Genomic DNA, 26,867 nt, shown 5'->3' on the forward strand with positions numbered 1-26,867 from the left:
CTCGCAAAAGGCGCCATGACTTACGACCGAAACCGGGCGTTCCCCACCGGATGTAAGACCGAGCACGCGAGACGCAGTTGATCCTCCGGCTGAAACGCTTGTTACCAAATCCTCATAACTCATTCCACGCGCGCACCCATCGTTCAGCCTTGTCAGTTCACCTTTCCTTCCCTTCGAGGCGGAACGGAAACGGAACGGAAACAAAAGGGGAAAACACCGGATCGAGCGGTTTTTACTAATCGAAATCATTACAGAGGGAAACTTTTGCTCACCTTTTTGAACTTCTACCTTTTTCCGATTTTTTTTTTTTGCGATCTGGCGCCGGGAAGGAAAAACTTTTCAAATGAGATGCGGCAACGAGAGGAGCATCGACAACAACAGCAAAAAGGAAAATAAAGAGTCCTTCCTGGCCACGAAAGGTGACACACGACCTCTGCATACAAACACGCACACACACACAGGAAATGTCGGCTTCGCCGTTTGTCTGCCAAAAAATTGACTTGCGCCACTCCCTTTTACCCCCCTCGAGGTCGGGAAAATCGCATGCTGCGTCCGGATAAGGCCGGATAAAGGCATGCTTTCACCTTTTGCCGAAGAAAAAGGAGAATTGCTGGCTTCGTGTATTAACCTCCACCACGCTCCCTTACGCTGCTACTACAGGTTAATTGCGTTTGTTTGTTTGTTTGACTTTTGGACTTTTCCACCTCCCGCCTCCCCCCGGGAGGTTGGAGGAGGTTCACCGTTGTTTATAGAATACCGTTTTGATACCATTAAGGTTTTAGGAAAAAAGGAGTAACCGGAAAGGGGAGCACGGGGTAAGAGAATTGCTGTTGGGTGTTTTTATCAACTTGCCAGCAGTTTCCTCCGCTTACCGCAGATTAAACGATTTTAGCAAGGGCTCCCCCGTTAGGCTTTGTCGAAAAACATGGAAAACACCGTATGTTGCACCGAGTGTGAGCTGAAGATCAAACACGGTCCGACGGCTAAAGAGAGGGTGGGGAGGATGAAGGGTTGCGTTTTTAATATGGTTGCTTGTTTCAAATTTTCTCCGAACATGTCGGTGGAAAAGGTGGTTGTGCTCGGGGAAATTCTATTTCATCCTACAAGGTACAACGAAAAATCTGTTAGTTTTCAACCGAAATTCTTAATTATACTAGGAGCTGCCGTTTTATTTTCAATCAAACCATTCACTTTCCCTACAGCTAATGAAGTCATCCTAATCATTGCATTAGCGAAAAGTGCATAAGAAAAAAGAGACAAAGCAAAGCTTTGATTGAATTGAATTTAATTGAAATTTGAAATGAGTAAAACAGAGAATTTAAAATGTAGTGTGATTATAAAACATTTGAAGTTAAATTCATATTAAACAACTGAACCGTCTTATGTTTTAACGGTTCGGTTTAAAAGAGGCTCTAGAATCTAGATCATAAGGAAATTAAAGGGTATTGGGGATAGTTTTATAGTTTATCTTCATTTTTCATAACAAATCAAGGCCATCAAATGAAAATTAAAAGCCAAAAACAATGTGGATTTGTAAAGGATAAACCTGTTTTTGGTTAAACCAAGTTTAATTTATTGAAGCAGAATGAGGGCAATTTTTATTCAACAAGCGTTCAATAAAACCAAGAATAATGTTCAGAGAAATAAGAACTCGTAATTCGTAATTTTCATTATTTTATCATTGTCAACCTTTTCTGGTTAAGGTTTTTCTACATAGCATTGGTTTTGTTCAACTTGTTTCTTCATAGTTTAACATGCAGCTGGAACGATCCCTTCCAAAAGAAGCTCATGAACGCACCAATAAAATGCTATTGTTTCGTTTAATAAACATACCATGAAATACAAACAGTCCTTTATTGTTTTGCTCATATGAGCTGTTTGTTTAGTAAGCATACAGCGTATTCATCGAAATTCCAATCGGGATGAAAAATAAACGAATTTCTACCAGCATTTTCATTACTGAAATGCTAAGATCGGGTTTTAATACCATTTTTTCATTATCTGTAAGTTGACGGTACAAACATGAAACTTCCGGAATACTAGATTAATTTCGCCTGAATTCGTTCACAACAAAAACAGAACAGGAAGAATAATGAAAACCGGTAACGGCATCGTAACGTTACGGGTTGATGCAACTAGCCATATTAAAACCGTAGCTTAATTACAAATAGTTAACCGAGAGGCTTCGGGTCTCAAGCTGTAATGAAGGGCTGTGTAAATAATTGTTTCAAAACGGGAAGTCAGGGGATTTCATTTTTTGCGCCTGCAGACAATTTTCCCATCGTCATGTTAGCCTAGCGCACGTGCATTGCACTAGCACAACAAAATCCAGCGTGTGGAATGAAATCCACACGGATCATGCTCAAGAGCTTTGTGCGCAATCTGACGCGCGGTAAGGAGATCAGATGGAATAAAAAACGACAAGAATAAACTCATCCGTTAGCATGTTGCAATGGTACGAAAACTCCCGCCAACCGTAAATGTCGAACGAATGCAGATGAGTCGGACGGTTGAAGTTAGCGGAAATATGACGCCAAAAAGCTTGACGCCACTTGAGTCATTTTGTGCCCGGGGAGGGGGGAAAATTGTGGAGTCGAAACAAACACGCCAACGAGAGAAGAAACCTAATACCGAAACGAAAAACAAAATGCAGTACAGTCCGATTACTTTATTGCAACCGCCATAATAAGCAGTAGCATTCTTTCGGTTTGCAAGCGTCCACAGCTGGTGCAGGGAAAACCACCGGAAAAACACAACCCAATGTGAACATGCATGTGAGTAAAAGAAGACAAAAAAACAAAAGCGACACACTGGAAAGGAATGGAAAAAGAATATGCTGAAACATATGCTAAATTCCGATTGCCGCGCAAATGGAAGCATATCATTTGAGATTTCCTTTCTTTCCAGCTTTCTGCATCCAGGGAGAGTTTTTCGACACTCCCGGACTGAGTGAGCGGAAAATCCCGGGGGTGGTAAAAAGCATAATGGCAAATCACGAGGACACTTGATTCTATCGGTTCCACTTGCCAGGGCTGCGCGCGGGTGTTTCGGCGCTTCTTTCTATTCCACCGTCCATTCTCGTGCCCTAGAAGAAAATCCTAAAGGAAAAAGGAAAAGAGAGAGGAACAAAAAAGAACAAACGCTCTTCACGGCCAGCGCAACAGCGTTGTAGACGTGTGTAGGTAGGTGGCAGTGTGCGAGAAAATGGTGCAATTATTCGGTACGCTCCATTTAGCATATTAATAATCTACGTTTGGCACGAACGGGAAAGGTTCGCGTCGAGCGTTTTCCCTACCCGTTTCCCGAGCGGTTTCACGCCTGCGGTGGGGAGGTGACGCCTGGACACCGACGCATTTGAGGGTCGGAGAACAAAATGGCCAAGGCTGGACTGAAACCGGGCAGCATGAAGGAAGGGAAGAGGAGCAAGAAATAAAAATTCTGCCCCATAAATATTCTGCACACTAGCGCACCACACTAGAAACCACCCGCCGGGAAATCCGCACAGGCAAGCCAACTAATACACGCGATCTCGCAAGTAGAAGAACACACGCACACACACACACACACATACACAATTATGCAACTCCTGGCAACTGTTAAGATGGAAAAACTCTCAGTTAAAATCGTCCATTTCGCCGCGGAAACTGGAGACCGCAGTCCGTTCCAGTGTTCGCTTTCGGGACTCGCGAAAGCCACAGATGGTGTCATTAAACTTGCAAAACCGAAAACTTCCCCTTCCCCCCTTCTCCCTTTCCCCTTCCACCCACCACAACGAAAGCGGAAGAAACGGGACGGAAAGAAGTGGTAATTGTGTTCTAAATTTCGCTTGTTTCTTAACCGAAATCCGAATGGCCGAACATTGCCGGATGGAAATGGCAGCTGGCTTTGGGATTTTTCACCAGTTCCCCCGGGAGGAGCGAGGGGAAGGGGTGGGGTTTTCGGGCATGTTATTTATACTGCTGGCCAAGCTTCCGGTGACCACCACAACGACAACGGCCGCCGATGATAACCTTCTCGCGTGCAGACCTGATGACCCCAAACTCCCACCGAGTGCAGTCATTATGCAGCTTTCCCTTTGGGTCCGGAAATTTTACTCCTTCGCCTGCTTTGCCGCTTTTTCCGCGCGAGGTGAACGCGAGCCCCAAACGAGCAAACAACAAATTAAGAGACCCGTCTTCGTTAGCTTTATCAATTCGGCATTAAATTTCCGTCCCGTTGCATTCGTCGGGCGGTAAATAAATGATGCACACCGGGTACACACTTTGAGGCGCTTCGGGGTTGGCTTGTAAACTTTATTTTCGCGTCCCCTTTCGACCCGTGCGGTTTTGTGGCAGTAAATAAAAATGGGCACGATGCATGCAGCCCTTTCCAGGGGGTTGGTAAAGTAAAACGAACCCGAAACCGCAGAGCGCAAACCGAAGCAAACTACAAACAAAACTGACAGATGCCTCCAGATGTACTAAGAAAAGGAAACCGAGAAACCGAAATGGTAAAGTGGAACATTTGGATGCGCACTCCTGATAGAGAGGGTAATGGTAGGGGAAAGTGGGGCAAGATGCACCGATGGGATGAATTGGTTCGACATGATATTATCTTAACATTGCAATTTAAAAATATACTAATTCACTAAATTTCTTTGAAAAACGTGTTAGCTATATCACCTGTGTGAATTACAGTTTTACGTTAAAATTTTATAGTGACAACAATACTAAACATCTTGGATAAACATTCGTAAAGTATTTCGTCAAGTTAATAGAATTTAATATTTAAACAAAACAGTATGCAACGACTTACACCATTTGATGCGTAATCATTCAATTATTGTATAAGGAGACCAAAGTAATACTCTTATCCGGCACCGACTTATGGGCATTATACATGTTGACCACATTTTTTAAAGTTCAAAACACAATGAAAAGGTCATTGCAACGAAACGCATTCATATTCGATGTTGGAAGCAAATTCTATTAATTTTATTCCCATAGTCAATTGCAATTTTAGATGATTAAACCCTTCACAGTTTTTCCCGAGCCTGACTCAGGCAAGCAGATGGATTTGTTTTTACTTTTTCTTGCTTTTCTGCAGTTTTTTGTCGCTCGTTTTGTTTCTACTTTCGTTGCGCGTCGTTTATTTCGAGTGTACCTGCTTCGAAAACGTGTTCTTACGTGTTTATAAACTTTTATTCATATGTTTGACGTTAATCGATGCAATTGATCCAATTTTTTGCTGATTATCAGAAAATTATTTCTGATCATCCCCAATAAAATCACAAAATTTTTAGGAAAAAATTTTTTGTTTCTTGAATTCTAGACCAACAACTATACAAAAATGTATAAAAACAGTGTGACAATTTTTTGAGCCACTTTCTCAACTTGGCAGGACTGTGAAGGGGTTAATGCTTACAGACTCCATCGAATTCACTGGTTGAACGGTTATGTAAGGTTTGGGTATTTTTGCCCCGACCCTTATGAAAAAGCGACTTTGAAAATATTTATCTTAGAAACCTTTTGAATTTTTTAATATCAATTTGATATTTGTTATTAATATTAAAAAAATAATTTGGGGTATACTTTGGGTATGAAATTAATGTTTTTCGCTTAAGAGGGTGCATATCGGCTCACCTTACCCTACGCCAAGTTCTATCAAACGTCAACAACATTCTGACCCGATACAACATCGGGTGCCGCACGGAGTCGGAAAGTAACAACAAACCAACAAACGTACGTACGTTCAACATTGCTGGCGATATTGAAGCACTCGAAACTTTCGATCGGAAACTTTGGAGTGTGCAGCGTTTCCTAGAGAAATGCCCGGAAAAGTTCCCATTTCCCCCGCCTCCCCCAACCCATGATATCTATCGTACACATTTGGTATGGAATTTAAATGCTTTCCACCCTAGTGGGAGGGGGAAGGCTAGAGAGTAACATTTCAATAATTACATTCACATTGAACATACAGTAATAGAAAAAAGAGGAAAAACCATCCCGGAAAACAGCCGCTGGGTGCTATGATTTTCCAACGGCGCATCCAACGACGGTGACATTTTCCGCCTCCCATCTACACGACACCGTTCGGGGAGAAAAAAGGAAAACAAAACGTACCCGGGGTTGTACAAATATACATTTACTCGCCCCCTCCGCCCCTTTGCCTTCGATGGACCTTCCGTCCGCGGGAAACAGCAAGGAGTGAACCGATCCAGGGACCGGGAAACAGATCGACAGGAATCGGATGTGACGGGGCCGACACGACGGAACGAGATAAATGTGCACGCAATAACGAAACGGGTGCGGCAGAGATAAACCATACACAAACACGTACACACACACCGTCGACACAGTGCCTTAACTAAAACAAAACGAAGTAAGACACGAAAGCTCGAGACAAAGTTTAATTTAAACTTATCACTCACGTGGGGATATTCGGCAGCACCAGCAGTCGGAGTGTCTGCTGGAAAAGGCGTACGTATCGTACGTGTACCGCACGGTTTCGGGTAGCCGAGGTAGTTCGGGATTGTCCCGACAAAGAGCCCGTACCCTTTGGTACGTGTAAACGTGGTTGCGATCGTTCCAAGCCATTGCCGGTCGCTGGTGTCCGCAGCGGGAAGAATAATGGCGGTCAAACTGGTCAAAATTAGGACCGTGTACCGGGGCCGACAATGTGGACAATTTTAATGTCACTCGTTTTAATGGAACCGATTGCATTGTTTCTTTTTTAAGCGCGGTCCTTTTTCTGTCTACCTTTCATTAAAGTGGATGTTTGAATGTAGCTTCGGATCAAATAACCCGTTACGGTTGGAAGAAGGAATTGTGTGTCCAACGGAAGGATTAATAAATGTTTTCATAACTCTAAATCCAAATTTTAAGTCACTCGTTTGACGAAATCAATCCACATGAATGTCCTTTAAAGTTGTTCAATATGAAAAAGACAAATTTTGTGTTCCCGTATATTTCGAAGCCACTTGAGAATTTTCGTTTAGTTTGCTTCAATATGAAATACACTTTTTTTATTTCTTATCTTTACCACAACATTTTGCTTTCATTATTATTTTTACAATTCTTAAGCAGATCTTGATATAAGAAAATAAATTGGTTCCTTTATATACGGGAAACGAAACATATAATAGTTCACGGTTCAATTATATGATTTTTGGTAATGATTTAAAATATGATTCTAGATGTTGATTTAAAAAATAAATAAATGAGAATTATAACATCATACTATTGATTAAATGAATGAAATAAATGAAGAATTGAAGAAATGAAAGAAAACAGGTCATTTTTTCATCGAGTCAAATTTACATGAAAAGGAAAATGTTTGGCTCGAATGAAGAAGGATAGAATTTACTCGAAAATGAAAGAAACTATGACCACTTTGAAAAAAAAAACACTGTCTAGAGTTGCGTTTCAGTGTGTTTTGTTTTCAGGGCAAGTTGAGAAAGCTCCAAAGCACCATTATAAATACAAACCAAATTCTTTTAACAGTTTTCATGGGTTACAAAAATGTAAACAAATTGTTTTAGGAAAATTCTATTAGCTTGCAAAAAAGATGAACCCGTCTAGAAAAGTTGATATGAGAGCGTTAAATGACTACATCTGCTCATGGTAATAATTTACCTGAAAACATGTGTTCAAAAGTTGACCTCATACTAAACCCCACACTGGGTACCGTAAATAAATAAAACTGTAATAACAAACCAAACCTTCCGACAAAACGCTTGTTATGACGCCTGTTCTCAAGTTTGCTTCGCACCCGAACCATCTCATTTGCGTTTTGATACACCGCACGGAACCCAACATTTTCCCCCAAAACAAACGCACACGCGCCCATCTATTAGGATAAATTAAGCCGTTTCCCCTTATACCCCTTCAAATAGAGCCTCGTCCAACGCCAAAGCGACGGCCATAATTTACACCGCAAAGGCATTCAGCCAGCGTTACCGATAATGGTTTGCCATCAGTCAGGCAGGCAGCCGTTTTCATTAACCACAGCCGAACATTAAAATTCATGAGCAACATTTCAAACTTTCCAGCCCGAGGACCATCTCATACTTGGCAACTTTGTGTGTTTGAAGTATTGAAGAATTTATTGTCTATCGTGGCCGGCGGTAAAGATATTTTAATATCTACCTCAAAGATGCGATGGGAAAAACTTTCGTAATGTCCACCGGATTTTTGCCCAACAATGTAAGTGTCCCATTGTGGGATCCCGCACGCCATATGGTTCCCACATCCAGTACCGAAAGGCCGCCAAAGGGCAACGTGGGGACCGGGTCCGACTCCCACAAGCAATTTCTTCCCCGAAAAATCACGTACCATCGAAACAACTGCGCCGCTGCTCGGTAACAAGAATGGCAACTGTCGGGTTGGAGTCGGTGATTTTCCACACCCACACACACGCACACACGTGTCTCAATCTGTAACCGAGGATCTGGCCGAAAAGGGAGCAAAAAGAGAGTTTAATTACAATTATTAAATTTGTTCCATCGAATGCCCCAAACGGGACGAGTTAAGCCACGAGCTAAGAACACGTTGGCCAGCGGCATTCCTCACGTCTCTCGCGACAGCACGGCCCGGTTATTGAAAGGCTGGAGGAAAAGGGCCAAGTGAGCCATTGAAACAAGTCACCGGTACAGGAACGAGTCCGTCCTCGCTGGGTTCTTCGCGCTCGCAATAAGACATATGCGCAATCAGCCGATCGTTTGTCTTCATTTCGCTGATGCGATGGAGAAAAATTGCCATCATCACTTCATCAAAAGCGGCACCAGTTGGTCGCTCTTTTTCCAGGGTTGCACTTTTTCCCCGGCGAACACGAGAGCGAAACGAAAATGCACAGTCGGCAGAAGCGGACGAATTATCGCAAAACGATGGAGTTATATTAAATTCTTCTCGCTTTTGCAGTGATTCCCTATTCGGCGCCTCTTCTGGATTTTGTCGAAGTGAAACGGGGGGGAAAACTTGACGGATGGATCTGCCGTCTGGAGCAAGGTTACGTCTGGCCAAAGGGAAAAAATCGTTGCCAGCAGCCCTCACCATGCCAATCAGCCGAATAAGAAATCAACCATTTCGACGTTTGCCAAAAATAATTTAGTTTGCGTAACACTCCACTGTTCGCCACCATAGTTCGGTGTTTTGTAAGATAAACAGTTTCTGCTTCCACACCGAATTTCCCAAGGTAAACAGCTGGCAGGCTGGGCTGCATAACAACGCTGCATCGGCAGTCATCGCTTTTCCCAGAATTGGAGGCTTGCTTTTCTTCGCCATTCCACTCTGGCACGCTTTCCAATAGTTCCTCGACACCTCACTTCGCAATTTATCGTAACCTTTACCTAAACGATTGGTCACAACTTTGTTGCCACCATCCTCCATTTTTCCTTTTGTGCGTGTGTGTGTGTGCATGTGTGCCCTTCCATTCTTTGAACGAATGGGGAACTTTTCCACCTGCTTTCCGGTTCCCCTATGGTGGAGGGAAAGTTTTTCACAGAACCCATTTTCACAGTCCATGGAGAGCAGTGGAAGTTTGGCCGCTAAGGCGTGCGATCGTCATCGAAGCAGGGGGAAGAACTTGGTAGATGCAATTGATGCTGGTATTAGTATTGATGTTTCACTCTTAAGTAGTTTTCCACCGGGCTATATCGGGGGTTCGGGAATGTTGTTTTACTTTCTTTCTCCATCGACTTGCGATCCCGGTTTATGCGTCTTTCATTTTGTTTCCACTCTTTGTTAAGTCAACTTCTGCCAACTTTGGTCTTTCGGTGCTGCAAGCCAAACCAAGTGGGTGCAACGCGATGCTTTCGTTTAATCTACGTTTGATCGGAACGCTTCCACTTCGCCTTGAGACAGCTGCGACGAGCGGTTGTGAAGAAATTTTCCGGAGATTGACGATGGAGCTGCATTTCTCATGGAACTGTACGTATGATGCTGTGGAGTGATGCTTTCTGCACCAAGAGAGGGAAGTTTTGAAGCGAGGATGGGTTTTGCTAAGTGCTAAGTGAAGTGTCTTTCGGGTTCTAATTGAAATTGATCGATGCGATTGCGACAAATCCAGGTAAACATGTGCATCGCACGTGCACGATGGTATGAATGCGAAACGATTTCAGTTATTGTTGTCGATACTCATACCAAACTCGTGGGTGGTGCGATATTTTTACAGTATTTTGAATTAAAATTTACGAAAACTATAGCATTGTTAACGTTGTAGAACGCTAGACACGGACGGTTTAACAAAAAAACCAACGATTCTCACAAAAAATGTATTACATGGCCGGGTATGCTGATCTTATGCATCCGTAATCTGTAAGTGATTTTTAATGTTGACATTAAGGTTAAGTAGTCCGGACAGCGTGATTTCCCACAACGAGAGCCCTGATAGCCTCGACGTGACCCAAATAGGATAAGGAGATATCAGTTCTCTAGGATATAATATATAGTTTAATTATGTACTATACGGCCCGTACCGTGAAAATAGAAATAAAAAAAAACCTTAAAAAATACTATTGTCCAATTTGGCTTAGTTTTGAACCATTCACTGGAAACAAACACCAAATTTGCAACGCACAGAAGTCTTCGTTATGTCAATCTGTATGTTTGTTGAAGCTGGATTACACGAAACTGTCTTGGAGTTTTCGATATTGGAGTTGAGAAATTGAGAAGCTAGTGCAGAATTAAGAAAACGTATTATTTGACCTGAAATCTGCTGCAGTAGCTAAACCATAAATTTTCTTTTATAGATTGGAAATGATTCATGAATTTTCAATCATTTTGAAGGTGTTGTTTTCGTTTCCTCAATCTGGTGATCGTTTCCTCAATCGTGAAACTAACTATAAACGGTAATATAAATTTCTGATTAGATAAGTAGATAAGGTGGAATAAATGCTTTGCAATATATGGGAAATATTACAATTATGACTTTCAAATGTGATATCGGGATCTTGCCTTCCAATTCATGTAATTTTGATTTATTTACAATTTCTTCATATAACAGTTTTTCGATAAACGTTCAGTATAACACATATTTGAAATTAGTTATCTTCACCTTATGTTGTTTCAAATATCGCTTCATTCAAGTAACTCTGGTTAATAGACCCACCTTGGTGTTTCGTAGTCTATCTGTGTTCCAATAACCTTGTTTTCAAATGGTTCAAAACTAATAATATAATCAATTTTTTTAAATGATCTTCAATCTTTAAATGATCTCTTATTACAGGGGTTATATGTTGGAATCAATAGAAAAATCAAAAAGAAAATAATAAATTAGTTTTTTAAACTAAATTTTCAACTTGTTTGACAACTCGGCTGTCATAACTGACAGCTGTCTAATACCAGTCGCCAAGAAAAATATCGAATTCGGCAGCGATTACAGATTGCTGTTGCATCGAGTTTGTTTCACATTTTGTGATCTTTTCAGCGCACCCCTGAAGGTATTTGTTTTTTAACAATTTCCCGCAAGCCTTATCCATTTCTGCTACATTTCAGAATAACACCTTTCACCTTTCCGCGGTACATAATATTCAATTTGTTCTTACGTAATTTACGTCGACCGGAGAGACCGACACGAGATTTGTTTTGATCGCATTTTTCACCATCCGCAGTGCCAGTGCCGAAACATGTCGGGTGTGTTCCGCATCGGTGTACGCCTGGTGCAAGGTTCACCGGTTCCCAAGCCGTTCCTTGTGGCCGCGCGTAACATTTCCGGCAAAACGTTGCGTGGTTCCAAGCTGAGCAAACCGAAACCGTTCCCGTACCTGGAGAAACAGTACACTGCTTTCAATGCGTGCTTGGACGTGCTGACCAAGAATACGACCAGTCGGTTCGATGAAAATACCAAGGTGTGTTCGCAGGGAAGAATTCTACCCAGAAGATACAGTTTATGATCACAATTTTTGTTCCCTCCTTCCCAGGTCGTCGTTGTCGATGGACCGATTGCGGCGGGAAAGTCCGCTTTCGCGAAAGAATTAGCGACCGAGTTGGAAATGAAATACTTTCCCGAGGTAACGATGGACAATTACTACATCAACTCCTACGGTTACGATATGCGCAAGCTCGATCCCTTGCTGCCGGCGACGATGCAGAGCGTCGATGTGGCAAAGTTCCTGCAAGATCCGACCAACCGTAATGTGGCCACCTTCCAGGTGCGCATGCTGGTTGAGCGTTTCTCGCAGTACATCGATGCGTTGGCGCATCTGTTCAGCACCGGCGAGGGTGTCGTGCTGGACCGTAGCGTCTACTCCGACTTTGTGTTCCTGGAGGCAATGTTCCGCAACGGGTACATCTCGAAGGGAGCCCGCTCAGTGTACTACGATCTAGTGAAGAACACCTTCTGCGACCTTATGAAGCCGCACCTCGTGATCTACCTGGACGTGCCGGTGAACGTCGTGAAGGATCGCATAAAGAAGCGTGCGAACCCGGCCGAGGTTGGCTCGAAGGCCCTTACGGATCAGTACCTGAAGGACATCGAAACCATCTACAAGCAGCAGTATCTGAAGGAAATTAGCACACATGCGGAACTGCTCATCTACGACTGGTCGGACTACGGCGAGACCGAGGTCGTCGTGGAGGACATTGAGCGTATCGATTTTGATCGCTTCGACAAGGACGACCCGAAGATGCGCGACTGGGTGCTGGAGAACGAGGAAGACTGGACCGAGGCCCGCTGCCGGTACATGAACAAGCCGGACCTGATGAACTCGCTGAACGTTCCCCGATTCGACGTCCCGGAGCTGACCGTATCGCCGGACGATTTCAAGGCGTGGTACGACGTCTGGTACTCGGCACCGGGCATGAAATATCGCAAGGGCTACAACGAGGATTGTGGCGACACGGGAATTCTGACCAAGATGCAGTCGGACTTCCGCAATACCCTGTAAAAATCCGTGCAACAGAATCCTTCCCGAAGGAGCAGTGTAATGAAATAAATTGTTAATTTAACCCCAAATGCTTTTTTATTGGTCATGCTTTTCCGCTTTCAACCGGACTGCTGCATCTGACGCCTTTCTAGGTATCGTTGACGTGCAGCTTCAAACACCTCCCCAACCGTACGCTTCTTCCAAATATCGATCGGCGGCGCTTTTGGTTTTTTAACAACTGGCTCATCCGAATCAACTTTGTCGCCGACGGTATCCTCCTTTTTGTCGACATCGTTTCCTTCGGCAGTGACTTCCTTTGCGTGTCCATTTGATTCCTTTTTCGCTTCATCGCTGCCGTTGTTTTCCACATTTACCTTCTTTTCATCGTTTTCGCTGTCGGATTCTTCACTGCTCTCAGAGTCGATGCTAAAATCGGAGTCTGCATCCAAATTTGACTGCAAGTGTGTCCGTTCTGCGGGTCCATCGTTTGCAGTTTGCTCGTCATTTTCGTCATCTGACTTCCTCTTTCGGTATTTGCGCTCTCGCTGCGTTACCTTGCGGGGAGGAGACTTTTCGGGGCTTTCTTCCTTAACTTCTACCTTCACTTCCGTGTCCGCTTCCGGAGTTTCCTCTTTCACGGCTGCCTTTTCTTCGTCCTTCGTCTTTTGCTCATAGATGTGGCGGTAAAAGCCACCCAAATCCGACTGCTTCGTCACATCACCGATCGATTCGAGATACTCTTCCCGCTTCTCCTGCTCCTCCAACTTTTTCATCTCCTCTAGCTTGGCGCGATAGGCGGACGTTACGAACGCTTCCTTATCCTTAAACTTTTCACCCTCCGCCTCCCGTTCCTTCTGAACTTGCCGCTCTACGCGGCGCTCCTGTTCCTTTTTACGCCGTTCGGCCGTTTCCATCAGCTTCTCAATGTACTTTGGCTTACGCTCTTTCGCCTGCTCCTTACCCTGGTTCGCGACCTTTACGCGCTTCTCCACGATATCGTCGTACAGCTCGTCGTACTGGAAAATGGTGGGATCCTCTTCGATCGCTTTCTTCTGCATCGCTAGAGCCTGTCGCTTCTGGTTGGCACCGAGTTCGATCTTCACCTTGCTTGCTTCGCCACCATCCGAATCGGAGTCACTAGCGAAGGCCGCATGCTTTTTCGCCGGTACACCCAGGGCCGGTTCGGTGTTCCGTTCAATTAAACCGTACCTACCATGTAAAACATAATAACATTAGTAACAGTCTGCAATTGAACAGAAGCAAACTATCCTTACTTTTTCGACATTTTCGTGCGCTGTTTGAGGCTTTTTGTATATTCTGCAAGTTTGTTGTTTGATTAATGTTTTGTAAACATACTTTGACAGTTCACGCGAAGGATAAGACTGCTCGAATCCACCGGCAATTTTAACGATTTGTTGGCTTTTTCGAAATACGTATTTCATGAATAAATGAATCAAAATTACAAAACTTTATTTTTTATTGCCTATTTATTGCAAAAGTCCTGTTGAACTCGGTTTCTAAATAATGAAGTATTTAAGTACTCGAATTCATACTCACCACATTTTTAAATGTCAGCACAATTACACCACCTGCTCGAATTGTGTCATTCGAACTAGTGATGAGAATAACAACTCTTTTTAGAGATTTGAATCAGAGTGAATAATCATAACGATGATTCAAATCTTTAAGTCACTCTTTTGTGATTTAAAACGTGTAAAATGATTTATTAACCTTCGAGGTGATTTGAAACCTTAACTGGGATTCGAATCCCAAAAGAATGAACGAGTGGGTAAAAGAGTCACTAGTCGCCATAGAGATTCGAATCCCAAGTTGTGATTCGAATCCCAAGTTTTGTTTCGAATCCCAAGTTGTGATTCGAATCCCAGTTTGGAAATCACTATATGGGATTCGAAACCCAAAAGAATGAACGAGTTGGTATAAGAGTCGCTAGTCGCCCATGTAGTGATCCCAAACTGGGATTCGAATCACGACTTGGGATTCGAATCACAACTTGGGATTCGAATCACAACTTGAGATTCGAATCGCTATGGCGACTAGCGACTCTTTTACCAACTCGTTCATTCTTTTGGGATTTGAATCCCAGTTAAGGATTCAAATCATAGGGAGTCACAAAAACTATCTGTTAGGATTTAAATCGTTCATTCAATATTAAGATTCGAATCACTCACTCATTCTCACTCAGAGCGCACATCACTAATTCGAACCTTCTGTCAAATTACATAAGGGAAATTTTATTCTCACTTTGTCCACGGAGAATCGAGGAAGATATTTTTCCGGAGTTCTAGCATATTTTGGAATTACAACGATGGCTTCTCGTCGCATCGCGCAATCGAGCATCAACTGGGCTGCTCTGGCCGAGCGGGTGCCACCGAACCAGAAGGCCAACCTCGCCGCCTTCAAGACGAAGAGCGACAAATACTTGCGCAGGTTAGTCCCCAAACACCACGAGCCACTTGTCAGTCTTCGAATGTCCATGTCGCCTCCTCAGCTGAGCTGCCTGCAAAGTAGCGGTGTTTCGTAATCGGTCGTTTAATCGTTGATCTTTCCTCTTCTGACTGCAGTGTCGTGGCCAACCCAGAGACGGCACCGAAAATCGATTGGGCCTTCTACCAGAAGAATGTTCCCGTTGCGGGCATGGTTGACAAATTCCAAAAGGCGTACGAAGCCCTGCAGATCCCCTATCCTCCGGATAACGTAACCAAGCTTGTCGAAGCACAGGAGAAGGAGGTTCAGCAGGAGATTGCCAAGTTCGTCAAGGAATCCGAGGCGCGCATTGCCGAGCACCAGGCACAGATTGCTACGCTGAAGAGCCTGTTGCCGTTCGACCAGATGACAATGGAAGACTTCCGTGACTCTTTCCCTGAGGTAAGCTGATTGAATAAGTTGTTTGCCAAACAATCATCCATCTTTTCCCCTCTCCCCTTATCATTTTACAGCAAGCTCTGGATCCGATCAATCGCCCGACCTTCTGGCCCCATACTCCGGAGGAGCAGGAGCCTGGTGCACCGAACGCTGAGCCGCACCATTAAAGACCTTTCGCCATTGCCACGATTGCAGTGTTTTTCAGCGACACCACGAATCGGTGAAACCGGCGTAGCTCCGGCATAGAAATAAAGCAGTCTGCAGATTACTAACTCCATAGTCATTGAGTAGAGATTCAATAACACAAGAGAAATTGGAGTACTGTTCCGAGTAGCATCAACACAATCCAGCTTTATTGATCTTCCTCTGGTTCACCATCCGGGCTTCGTTTTCGTTTCCGAATGTTAACGGCAATTTCTGTAGATTTTATGTAGACCTGCTTCTCCTGTAGCCAATCGTCGAACAGCTTGTTTGTTTTGCATCCTTCGTTGTACAGCATTCGCTCGATGAACTCAAATTTGCTAGTAATGTTCACACTTTCGGTACCGACATTCTGACACAGATCCTTCAACCCCTTCAGTCGCTCCTGTGCCGTGCTGTGCAGCATTTCCGAAACACTGTTGGATCTATCGAAGCGTGTCATGTAGATTCCCAGCTCGTAGTAAAATTTATTCAGCGCTCCCAGTTCCACGTAGTTTGCATCGGCTTTGTAAATTTCTTTGTACGCCTCGCTGTATATGTCCGGTATTTTGGCACTGGTTTACGACGAAAAGCAGTAGTTTATTGAACGGTGAATTGCGAATCTACAACATTATTTACTCACTCAAAGTAAAGATTCGTTTCCTCCTGCTGCAAAACCGCCCAGAGGGGAAGCTCTAGTTCATGGTTGGCGGGTAAGTTTGAAGACTTTTCCGACGGATCCAAGAAACCTGCAAAACAATTGATAGCCATTTTACATCCTGTTTGCCTTTGCAACACCGATAGCGGCTTACCCATCATGTAAAGATCCTGTAGCGTGCGGCAAGGTACACGCTCCTGCGTTACCGTAATATCATCTAAACTGTAGTAATTTGGTATGTAACTAGGAATATTCATCGTAAAAACAGAGTAACTTGTGTGATCGGTCTGCTAACAAGCAGATTTGCGCTCTTTTGGAAATTTATTTACATTGCCCTTGTCTACATCTATCAGGCTGAAGAGTTCGTCATTTCAACGGGATGTCATCCTACGGGTCGGATAAGTTTTTATAGTAAAAAGAGCATTTTTCCATCGATAAAAAGCACCAAATCGCTCTTTTCTACAAAATACTTTATTAATCCATTTATTTCTCAATTGTAAATGCGGGAGGTTGTTATTGAACGATCGTTTTGATTACGTTAAGGGGTTTTAATGATATTGAAGGTTGTATCATAAGCAATATTTTGATATGTTTATTGCACACTTTAGCAAAAAAAATAGTGCAAGCTGATAATGAATGTGGGTAAAATTTTAATGATACCATCTCGTTTTTGAGACTCGAAGCTAGCAAACTCCTAATGACTACGTGTACATTCAAAATAAGTTTCCGTAAATTTAAATTTAGGTGTAGCGTTTGACCTTACCAATCAACGGACTCCTTGGTCTAGGCTCGGTCTGACAGCTGAAAACGCTGGTTCCGTGGAAAAGCATGGCATTTGGTGTTAAACCATTGCCCAAACAGCGTTAAAGTTCAGTGTGCCAAGTTTTTTTTTCTCTCCTACGATATCTCATACGTTCCACAGTAAACTGTTGCATTCTCGAGCGACCTCAATTTGGTGCTGACGAGGCATCCAAACGAATTGCATTTACCTGCGACAGCACTCCCACTCTACAGGTGTGGAGAACAAGTGATTTTACAATCAAGTCGCCACCACGTGTTTGTGCTCTAGGACATTAGCCGAAGCAAAAAGGCAGCTAATTAGTTCACATACGCTTTAGTCCAGCTGACCTTACCCCACAATCGTCGGAGCGATGGAAAACGGAACATCCAAGCTGCAGGATGGACTTTCTTGCGAGGAACTGTTCCAGAAGAGCGACGGACTGACGTACAAGTAAGTCGCAGAAAGCGATCCGTGGTGCCACTCATTTCCCCCATCCATCCGGAGCATATGTTTTGACAAAATTACTCATCCGCACTTCGTGGCGAATTCGTTTTTTTTTCGCTACTTTATAACAGTGACTTTATCATCCTGCCCGGTTACATCGACTTTACTGCCGACGATGTGTGCCTCGCGTCTCCGCTGACGAAGAAAATTATGCTGAAGGCACCGCTCGTCTCGTCGCCCATGGACACGGTTACCGAAGCCGACATGGCTATCTCGATGGCTGTAAGTTTCCTAATCGACTTCCTTTCCACTTGCGAGCCGTTGTGTCGTTCGTGTTCTCTGTTACCCTTCGACCGGCTCGATGTTCCCGCTAGCCGGAAAACTTGTTGCTGCGTTTGAAGGGTTTCCGCTATCGTGTGCGCTGGGAAACCCTACGATAGTAAATGCTTTTCTAATTTGTTTACGTTTCGTTCTCCTGCAATTGCATTAGCTCTGTGGCGGCATCGGAATTATTCACCACAACTGCACGCCCGAGTATCAGGCGAACGAGGTGCACAAGGTGAAAAAGTACAAGCATGGCTTCATCCGCGACCCGCTGGTGATGGGCCCGGAGAACACGGTTGCCGACGTGCTGGAGGCGAAGCGAAAGAACGGGTTCACCGGCTACCCGATCACGGAGAATGGGAAGCTGGGCACCCGGCTGGTGGGTATCGTGACATCGCGCGACATCGACTTCCGCGAGCACGACGTCGACATCAAGCTGAAAGACATTATGACCAAGCTGGAAGACATGATTACGGCACCGAACGGGGTGACGCTGCAGGAGGCCAACCACATCCTGGAGAAGAGCAAAAAGGGTAAGCTGCCGATCGTGAACAAAAATGGCGAGCTGATTGCGCTGATTGCGCGCACCGATTTGAAGAAGGCACGAAGCTACCCGAACGCATCGAAGGACAGCAACAAGCAACTGCTGGTGGGGGCCGCCATCGGTACACGGGACGAGGACAAGGAACGGCTGGAGCTGCTGTTCCAGAACGGTGTCGACGTGATCGTACTAGACTCGTCGCAGGGCAACTCCATCTACCAGATCGAGATGATCAAGTACATCAAGGAGAAGTACCCGACGCTGCAGGTGATCGCCGGCAATGTGGTGACCCGCCAGCAAGCCCTCAATCTCATTTCGGCGGGCTGTGACGCGCTGCGCGTCGGTATGGGCTCGGGCTCGATCTGCATCACGCAAGAGGTGATGGCGTGCGGGTGTCCACAGGCCACGGCCGTCTATCAGGTGAGCAATCTGGCCAAACAGTACGGTGTGCCGGTGATTGCGGACGGTGGAATTCAGTCGATCGGGCACATTGTGAAGGCGCTCTCGCTCGGTGCGTCGGCCGTCATGATGGGATCGCTGCTGGCCGGCACATCCGAGGCACCCGGCGAGTACTACTTCAGCGATGGCGTGCGACTGAAGAAGTACCGCGGCATGGGTAGCCTGGAGGCGATGGAGCGCAAGGATGGCAAGGGTGCGGCCAGCTCGCGGTACTATCACACCGAGATCGAGAAGCTGCGGGTGGCGCAGGGCGTTAGTGGCAGCATCGTGGACAAGGGCTCGATCCTGCGCTTCGTACCGTATCTGCTCTGTGGATTGCAGCACAGCTGCCAGGACATTGGCACTCGCTCGGTCGCCAATCTAAGGTTAGCTTCATGTCGGCGGTTTTATTTATCACCATCTTCTCACTCGCAAACTATCCTCCGTTGCCAATTTTAGGAAAATGATCTACAATGGAGAGTTACGCTTCATGAAGCGCACCCACTCGGCACAGCTGGAAGGCAACGTGCACGGCCTCTTCTCGTACGAGAAACGCCTGTTCTGAGACCAACCAAACGGCGCCACCAAGGAGCATTCGTGAGAAGATAGGTGTTGACCCCCGGGTGTGGACATGCATTTCTTCTCGATTTGACTGGTGCATACAACATCGGGATTTTCGCTCTCGCGATAGGGTCGTTGCTAGGCGGCGACAACACAATTGGTACACAGAGGAATAGGAGGAAAGAAGGCAAGCATAATCGGTCACGGGCCCCGTGTCACTAGAACGTACTTTTATAGTTGTACAAATGGCGCGATAAGACTAACACAATTTACGTACGAACTCAAAATCCACGACGCGTGAGATACGAAAACATAACGGAAACTTTTACTTAAATTCGTGTCATTGACCCCCAGTGGCTCGCTAAGCCGTGCTTATTAGGTACTCTAAGAAGAATCGTCTAAAAATTTATGTATTTATAAGTGCAAAACAAATGGTGGAAATTATTGTTGAAACGAGACTAGGAAAAAGCAAACAGCCGATTAAAAACGTTCCTGTAGCAAACCTTGGAATAGGCTTTATTTTCATTTGTCCACCATTTTTCCGGATTTTAGAGGTCTGCCTGCTCCATGTTGGAGACAACTTTTGCCCGCTGGAAACGATGAAAATTCCATTTAGTAGATGCCTTACGAGACCCCTTCCATATAAGTGATCCGCATTTCTAAAAGTAATACTACCAGGAACAACCTTTCTTGCTCCCCATCGATATACTGTGATTGTTTGACAATGTTTTCAAAAGGATCCTTTTAGCAAGCAAAACTCCCCGACGGGCAAACTTTCCGGCCGGTTTTTGCTATGATTATATACTTTAACTCCAGGGCCTTCAAGGCATATAATGACTGTATAAGTGTTGATTTCTCAATATCATTCAAACTCGTTTTTCGCATAGCAAATGCATGTTGCTCCAGACCTTGTGCGGACTACAGATGTTTTTTTTTTGTTATGTGATGTAAACCACATTGGTGACATTTTGTTTCTGCACTAAAAAGTTCTACGTGCATTTGTGTCTAATGTTAGTAGAAAGTGTTGGCATGGAATGAATGATAATAAAACTGAAATAAATTTAAAAAAAACTAGATAGCGTTTTTTTACTCCTTTTTTTATTTATTCTCCTTCTTCTTGGCGTAACGACCGTGTTTTCGATCAAGCGGCGGTCAAGACTCCCTTTATCTACTTTCGTAGTCAGTCCTCTCGTGTGGATTCGAGAATAAAGAATCGAATTAAAACATAATCGCTGTTGTGGCTAATTTCTTTTCTCCAGGAACAAAAACAGGAGGATTTGATTCACATGAAAAATGTGCTCCAAAAAGAATCAATGAAGCAACGCGAGTTCCGCTATATTTTTTGCACTGTTATTCTTAGTGGTTTTTACATGTTAGCAAAGATGTATCTCAGCCCAACTGTTGTTTAAAAGTTTTGGCAAAACGTGACTCAATTCAAATCAGCAGTTTGGTTATATTTATTTTCTTATGAATATTTCCATATATTTTACTGTTCACTTTGCAGTTTATGATTTGTTACTCCATGAAAAAAAAACTTTTTTTTTGCATGCATAAGCTCTAATAAAGGAAACTAATTGGAACAAATCAAAATTATAACTAATTATGATTTAATTTGAACTACCATTGAAGTTCAATGCAGTTTCTCACTGCATGTTTCACTGGAGATATTTTAAAAAATTATTCAAACTTTTCCATCATTTTCACTTAATTATATTCTTCTAGCCGATGGAATATCAACAATGTAAATTTTTCTTTTGTTATTTTTTTTAAAGATTCTTCTTCACACAGTTTCGTTAAATAAACAGTACACGAAGTAAATTATTCGGGAATGGTGGTTGCTGGTCTTCAGTAACCATCAGCGATGACGGGCAAAAGGTAATCTCAGAATCAACCAGGATCCACTGCCAAGCCCCGAGGGCCCCTGAAAGCCAACGTAATTTCGATTCCGGTGACAGAAATCCACGCTCCACTCCACGCGGCAACCGGCCAACGGAAAATCGATAAAAGTTGATTGAGTTGTGCCAGAGGAGGAGGCTTTGTTGCTCGTGATTTGTGATGTTGACAGATTCGACAAAGTGGGGAACCGTAGAGCTCCGATGGAGGCGCCTTCCGTGGGAGGAAAAGTGTTCATCCCAGAACTGGGGCGAGCCATTGCATTATCCGAGTGAAGAGATGGAATGGCAGATCGGTTTTAGGATGTTTGTTTTTTCTTCTATTTTCTTCCTCCGGGCCGGTCACATTTTTCGAACCACGAACCGTCACCGGCAGAGACGCTCCCGTGGCGGGCACGCACTCGAAAGAACAGCATCCGTCGGATTGGATCCGTCCGTCGAATGATGGCTTCAGCGAATTGATGATGTTCGATCAGACGCCATTTTTGCTTCTCGCCACGTGGTTTCGGTTGGTGGTGGATGCGGAAGCGAGTAATTTCGCGTGTGAAAAGGTTTAAATTATTCGTCGTCCAATTAATTTCTCCAACTGTCAATCGCGCAACTGATTGGTTTGGAGTTCTCTGGCAGCGATCTTGGGGGGTCGTTTTTATCAAATCTTTCCTTCAATTACTCTTCGATTATTCTTGAACCGAAACGATTCCGTACGCACAATGTGTTGAGGATGTTTTGTATGAACTCCTTTACCTCATGCTTTAAACTCGACCAGGTTTACCACACAAACTTGGTGTAGAAAATATGTTCTGTACAGTAATATGGACCAATTTGCAAAATTTTAAACATTTGTTTTAAAATTCTCTTGACGGTTGCATAAAAAGGGCGAAAGTGTTGATAACATTTTCAATGAACATTTTTCAAATTTTGCATTCTCTTTCGGTGAGTCTGCATTAGCAAGACGCACGTTTTGTCAGTATCTCGATCATCATATATGTTGTGACTTATAGTACGCATTTCAACTTGCACCTTTTTGAAAGTTCATTCGTACCTTACCGTTTTTTTTTACGTAAAACACTTTTCCAACAGGAGTTCAATCAACACTACGGCAGGTATTTTTTGCATTCTATCTGATGCGTCAATCGAAAGCAGGTATTTTTTGCCCTTTCCAACTTTTCGTCTAATGTAGATTGATGAAAAATAGAATATGATGCGATAATTTCTTTTAGGATTCTGAACGTGTGAATAAAAAAAGTTCGTTTATGGACCACGTGTTCGTAGCATTTTCAATTTTGGTAAAACATACGGCCTTAAAGTGAGTGGAGATTTCTATCGATGGTATCGATGAATAGGACAGATCCATCCAATGAAAGAGTTGTAGATGGGTATAAAAATACTTAATACTTACTGAACACCAGTTTGAAGAAGCGAATCATAGGGTAAGCAAACTAAGCAACTGCTTGAGACCTCGAGTTTTCGAGGGTATCGACCTTTTTGTCCCTTATTTTTTCAAAATTAAAAAAGGTAATTTTTTGTAACTTTATTAACACCTTTTCTTTTTTAAACACTTGAAGGTTGTAAATTTTAAGTCGACTAAAAAACATTAAATTCTAAATAAAAACCTTAAATAACTTCAATTTCAATTTGTCAAAAATTCGTAGAAAACGATATTCATGGAAAATGATCTTGGAAAGTTATTTATGGTTTGGCATGAAATAAAGCTTCTCTCACGTTTTTGGCAAAGAAAACATTTGAAGGAAATAAAAAATGTGTGGATTAATCTAAATTGAGATTTTATAAATTTTAAAATAAAAACTGAATAGTCAATGTATTGCACTTATGTGGGGCCTTCCGCTTATCGCTGCTTGGGGCCTTAAAACGCTTCACCCACCTCTCCCAGTAAGACATCTTGAAGCATACTTTCAGAACGTTCCTGTCTGTTAAGATGTAGAATCCCCTTTAGGATTCTTGGCCTAGAAAACAATAGTTTATTATTTTACTTTTGCTTTATTTCAAGTTGTTTCTCTGCCAAGGTGTTTCGTGCTGACGATAGGGTTCGGCAGAGATTTGAAATCAGTCAGTATTTTCCTCTCTTCTCGTCACAAATGGATACAGTCTACAATCTACTTACTCTGTGCCAAAAAACTTTCACGAGTTTTTAGAAATTGAGTATGTGAAACAAAGTAAAAAAACATGCTTATAAACAACAACCACGCATATTAACATGTTAACAGCCAATGACCAACATAGTGGCTTGCTAGTCAACGTGTTATTATCATGCCACTCTACTCTACTATGCCGTGTATTTAAGCCATCTTAAATATTTTACTAGTTTCTTTAGTCGACAAGGACTCTTTTGGCGGACAAAAGTAAGCTTGTCATAATCTCGCAAAGGAGATTTTTTTGCAAATACTATCCGAAAATGATGAACATCGCCGAATGAAATTAATCAATGTCTTGTTATTTTTAACTCGCCCGGCAGCTCATCATTGTGCCAGCTCCATTTAGCAGAGGACCGAGAGGACAATGTTGCGGGCGCCATGTAAATGACAATATTTTGCACCAGAATATGAAATGGCACGGCCCGAACGAACGAACGAACGAACGAACGAATGAACGAACGCCGCTTGTCACTCCGTTAGTGAAATTGGAAACGGACTGGAAAACTTTTGCCAACACCTGCAAACAGCGACACCGGCCGGAGGTGAGGGAAAATTTGTGTTTCCACTTCTTTCACCACAGCCCGTCGCGGACGGGCCCTCATGGGGCTTTACTTTGTTTCTCCCCGAGTGCTATCGATGTTGGAATCATAGTCGGTATTATCACCACCGGGCAGGAGATGACCTCATTCGTTATTCGCTGGTTGCGGGTCGCAAGATAATGGCGGCAGCTACAGTACGTCACCGAATTCATGGCTTATTTGTTGCTAGATGTGTTTTAGTTCCCTTATCTCGATCAGTAAGCGGCAATGGTAACGACGCATGGAAAAAATATACCTGTAAGGTAAAGTTTAACAAATCCTTGAGATACAAGATTCGTTATTTAGATTCTTCTTGTTTAAATTTAGAGTTTTTCTATCTCTTTTACATAGCTTAACATTGGCTGATCAAAAGAAAGACTTTTCTGGGATATTTCAGTTGTGCATAGTATGAAACAATTTGTAAGTGAGTTTGGGAGATACATGATCATTTGTTCAGAATACTTGGATTTGTCCATAATATTAAAAGGGTCGAACACTACAAGTGTAATAACCAGAGGCGGATTATAGGTAATAGAAATTGAAATTATGTTTTTTTTTATTTTGACATGCAATTAGTTGTCTCATTAAATATGATCTGAATTTGCGGATTTACTTTCGGGTGAAGTAAAAATTTAAAACAGTAGAAGAAACAACATCTGCGGAATGCTCAAGTAGATCAACTAACATTTGTGAAAACCTCATTTTCAGCATCAAATATTCAGGAATAGCTTATTTCTTTTATACTAATCAATACCATACCACTTTATGTTTGGAAAAACAAGTCCTAGAAAATATCAAATAGTTAGGGTGAGATATGAATAACTGTCGCAAAGAATGTTACAATCTTCTTCAAACATAACAAGTGAATATTCAAGATTACATTGAAATGAAAATGAGTTCAGTGAAAATGTGTCAATATTGCATTAGTTCTTTCTTTTAGCATTAGCATTGTAATATTCGAACAACTGTATAATATATGTCCATGTTTCCGACTCTTCACTTGACTTTTGCCATACACTGTAGCGGACGAGCAACCAGAAGATAAACACCACAAACCAACGGAACGAAACCACCGACCACCGGCATCAAAATCCTCGTCCTCCTCCGACCATCCGGGCTTCCGGAAACCTCCAGCCGTTCCTCCGGGGCCACATCCTTCGAGTAAGCGTTTCCTTTCCCCGCCGGAGAAAAGCTGGCAGGCAGGAAAATTGTTCACCGGGGAATCGAGAAAAAATTGTCTCCAAGCTTTCCATCGCTTCAACCTTGCGGCGATAGGGGGGGGACTACACGAGGTCGGACGAAGAAACAGCCATCTGAAACCTCCTTACGTCGTGCCTTCCAATCCAACCAAACCCGCACCCGTCCTTCGTCTCCATCCTTTAAGGTCGATCCAATTTTTCTTCCCATTTGTGTTGATGCTCCGGCAACAACATTTCGCACCGCAAGAGCACACTGTGTGTGTGTGTCTGTGATATGTTTGTGTGTGGAATATATAAATGCCAGAGAATTATCCTTGTTGAAAACTCAACACTCTCGTTTATCGTCCTTTTTTTTCCCTTTTCCCATTTTGTTGCATTTTTTCACGCTCACGTTCGGTTAAGTTCTCCCGAGCCCATTTTGTTCCCCAACCGCGGTAGATCCGTCCCTTCCAATATTCCAGTCCTCTTTGGAAGTCCTCCATCGACCAACCTCCACCCTGCTCCAAACCCACTACCCCCTCAACACGTTTCGGCCATTTTGTACGCTTTTCCACCAACACACAGCAGAGGGAAAAATGAAAACAAAATAGATCCTTTCCCTTTCCCTCCATGGGTGGTGGAGACAGTCGCCCTCCACAGGCCCCAGTTTTCCATTTTCCATGTCATACATACACACACACACACACCTCCACAGCCCAGTGTTCACTATTAGGTTCCACTCTATCGCACAGTGGCCTATAGGGTGGAGTTCCGAAAAGATGTACTTTTCTTAAAATCTTTGTCATGGTGAAATAATTTTGAACAGAGTTTCTACATTAGTACACATCCAAATAGACAAACAGGGTTAAAGTTATGAGTTCTAACTAATGGCACCAGCTGTATTATAACTTACTAGTCATAAGATAACGTTGAAGGCAATCTGTTTTTTTCGGTTTATAGAATTAAAGTTAGTCGAAAAATTCTTAACAGTTAAGTGTTTGAAATGAAATCCGTCTAACACTAAACTAAACGTCAGCATGGTTTTCCTAGAAAGATAAATATCAACATCATTTTCTTTTCCTAATCGTCATGTTCGAAAAATCTTATACCATATTTGTAATACTTTTTAAAACATCACTGGCTCAAAAATGTCTTAATGTAGAATTAAGCTAATGAGATGTACGTTTTCTAAAAATAGTTATCTGTTCAATACTATTACCACCTATAAGCCGGTTTTAATTGATTTAAATTGATAGAGTTGCTTATCACTTTGACCTCCCGTCGATTCTAATTTTTTCATCGTTCTTCTATCGCAGCTTTTGTTCTGTCAATTCGTGTCCCCATTGACGGACTAGTGAACAAATCCTACTTATTATAGTTGCTTATGTACTGATTAAGCACAATAAAGCATTAAA

The 26,867-nt window shown here is 43.1% G+C and overlaps 5 protein-coding genes across 5 annotated transcripts; 3 read left to right on the forward strand and 2 right to left on the reverse strand.

Annotated features, from left to right (window-relative positions):
- Nucleotides 1–11,330: 11,330 nt before the first annotated feature.
- Nucleotides 11,331–12,922, forward strand: LOC131260810 (NADH dehydrogenase [ubiquinone] 1 alpha subcomplex subunit 10, mitochondrial). The gene is made up of 3 exons (XM_058262636.1): nucleotides 11,331–11,416; nucleotides 11,588–11,824; nucleotides 11,897–12,922. The coding sequence occupies exons 2-3, from the start codon at nucleotides 11,603–11,605 to the stop codon at nucleotides 12,860–12,862; spliced, it is 1,188 nt and encodes a 395-aa protein (XP_058118619.1). The 5' UTR covers nucleotides 11,331–11,416; nucleotides 11,588–11,602; the 3' UTR covers nucleotides 12,863–12,922.
- Nucleotides 12,923–12,924: 2 nt separating this feature from the next.
- LOC131260811 (nuclear speckle splicing regulatory protein 1) lies at nucleotides 12,925–14,166 on the reverse strand. The gene is made up of 2 exons (XM_058262637.1): nucleotides 14,116–14,166; nucleotides 12,925–14,050 (listed from the first exon to the last, which is right to left on the reverse strand). The coding sequence occupies exons 1-2, from the start codon at nucleotides 14,124–14,126 to the stop codon at nucleotides 12,961–12,963; spliced, it is 1,101 nt and encodes a 366-aa protein (XP_058118620.1). The 5' UTR covers nucleotides 14,127–14,166; the 3' UTR covers nucleotides 12,925–12,960.
- Nucleotides 14,167–15,089: 923 nt separating this feature from the next.
- LOC131271323 (ATP synthase subunit d, mitochondrial) lies at nucleotides 15,090–16,001 on the forward strand. The gene is made up of 3 exons (XM_058272713.1): nucleotides 15,090–15,289; nucleotides 15,424–15,727; nucleotides 15,799–16,001. Exons 1-3 carry the CDS (start codon nucleotides 15,168–15,170, stop codon nucleotides 15,889–15,891), a joined length of 519 nt encoding a protein of 172 aa, XP_058128696.1. The 5' UTR covers nucleotides 15,090–15,167; the 3' UTR covers nucleotides 15,892–16,001.
- A 36-nt stretch (nucleotides 16,002–16,037) lies between these two features.
- On the reverse strand, nucleotides 16,038–16,870 carry LOC131271311 (DNA replication complex GINS protein PSF3). Its single transcript, XM_058272709.1, has 3 exons — nucleotides 16,717–16,870; nucleotides 16,548–16,653; nucleotides 16,038–16,479 (listed from the first exon to the last, which is right to left on the reverse strand). The coding sequence occupies exons 1-3, from the start codon at nucleotides 16,817–16,819 to the stop codon at nucleotides 16,077–16,079; spliced, it is 612 nt and encodes a 203-aa protein (XP_058128692.1). The 5' UTR covers nucleotides 16,820–16,870; the 3' UTR covers nucleotides 16,038–16,076.
- Nucleotides 16,871–17,398: 528 nt separating this feature from the next.
- On the forward strand, nucleotides 17,399–20,711 carry LOC131260753 (inosine-5'-monophosphate dehydrogenase). Its single transcript, XM_058262564.1, has 4 exons — nucleotides 17,399–17,793; nucleotides 17,919–18,069; nucleotides 18,278–19,476; nucleotides 19,550–20,711. The coding sequence occupies exons 1-4, from the start codon at nucleotides 17,714–17,716 to the stop codon at nucleotides 19,653–19,655; spliced, it is 1,536 nt and encodes a 511-aa protein (XP_058118547.1). The 5' UTR covers nucleotides 17,399–17,713; the 3' UTR covers nucleotides 19,656–20,711.
- The last annotated feature ends 6,156 nt before the right edge of the window (nucleotides 20,712–26,867 follow it).

This window comes from Anopheles coustani, chromosome 3 (assembly GCF_943734705.1).
Source record: "Anopheles coustani chromosome 3, idAnoCousDA_361_x.2, whole genome shotgun sequence".
NCBI classification, from domain to species: domain Eukaryota; kingdom Metazoa; phylum Arthropoda; class Insecta; order Diptera; family Culicidae; genus Anopheles; species Anopheles coustani.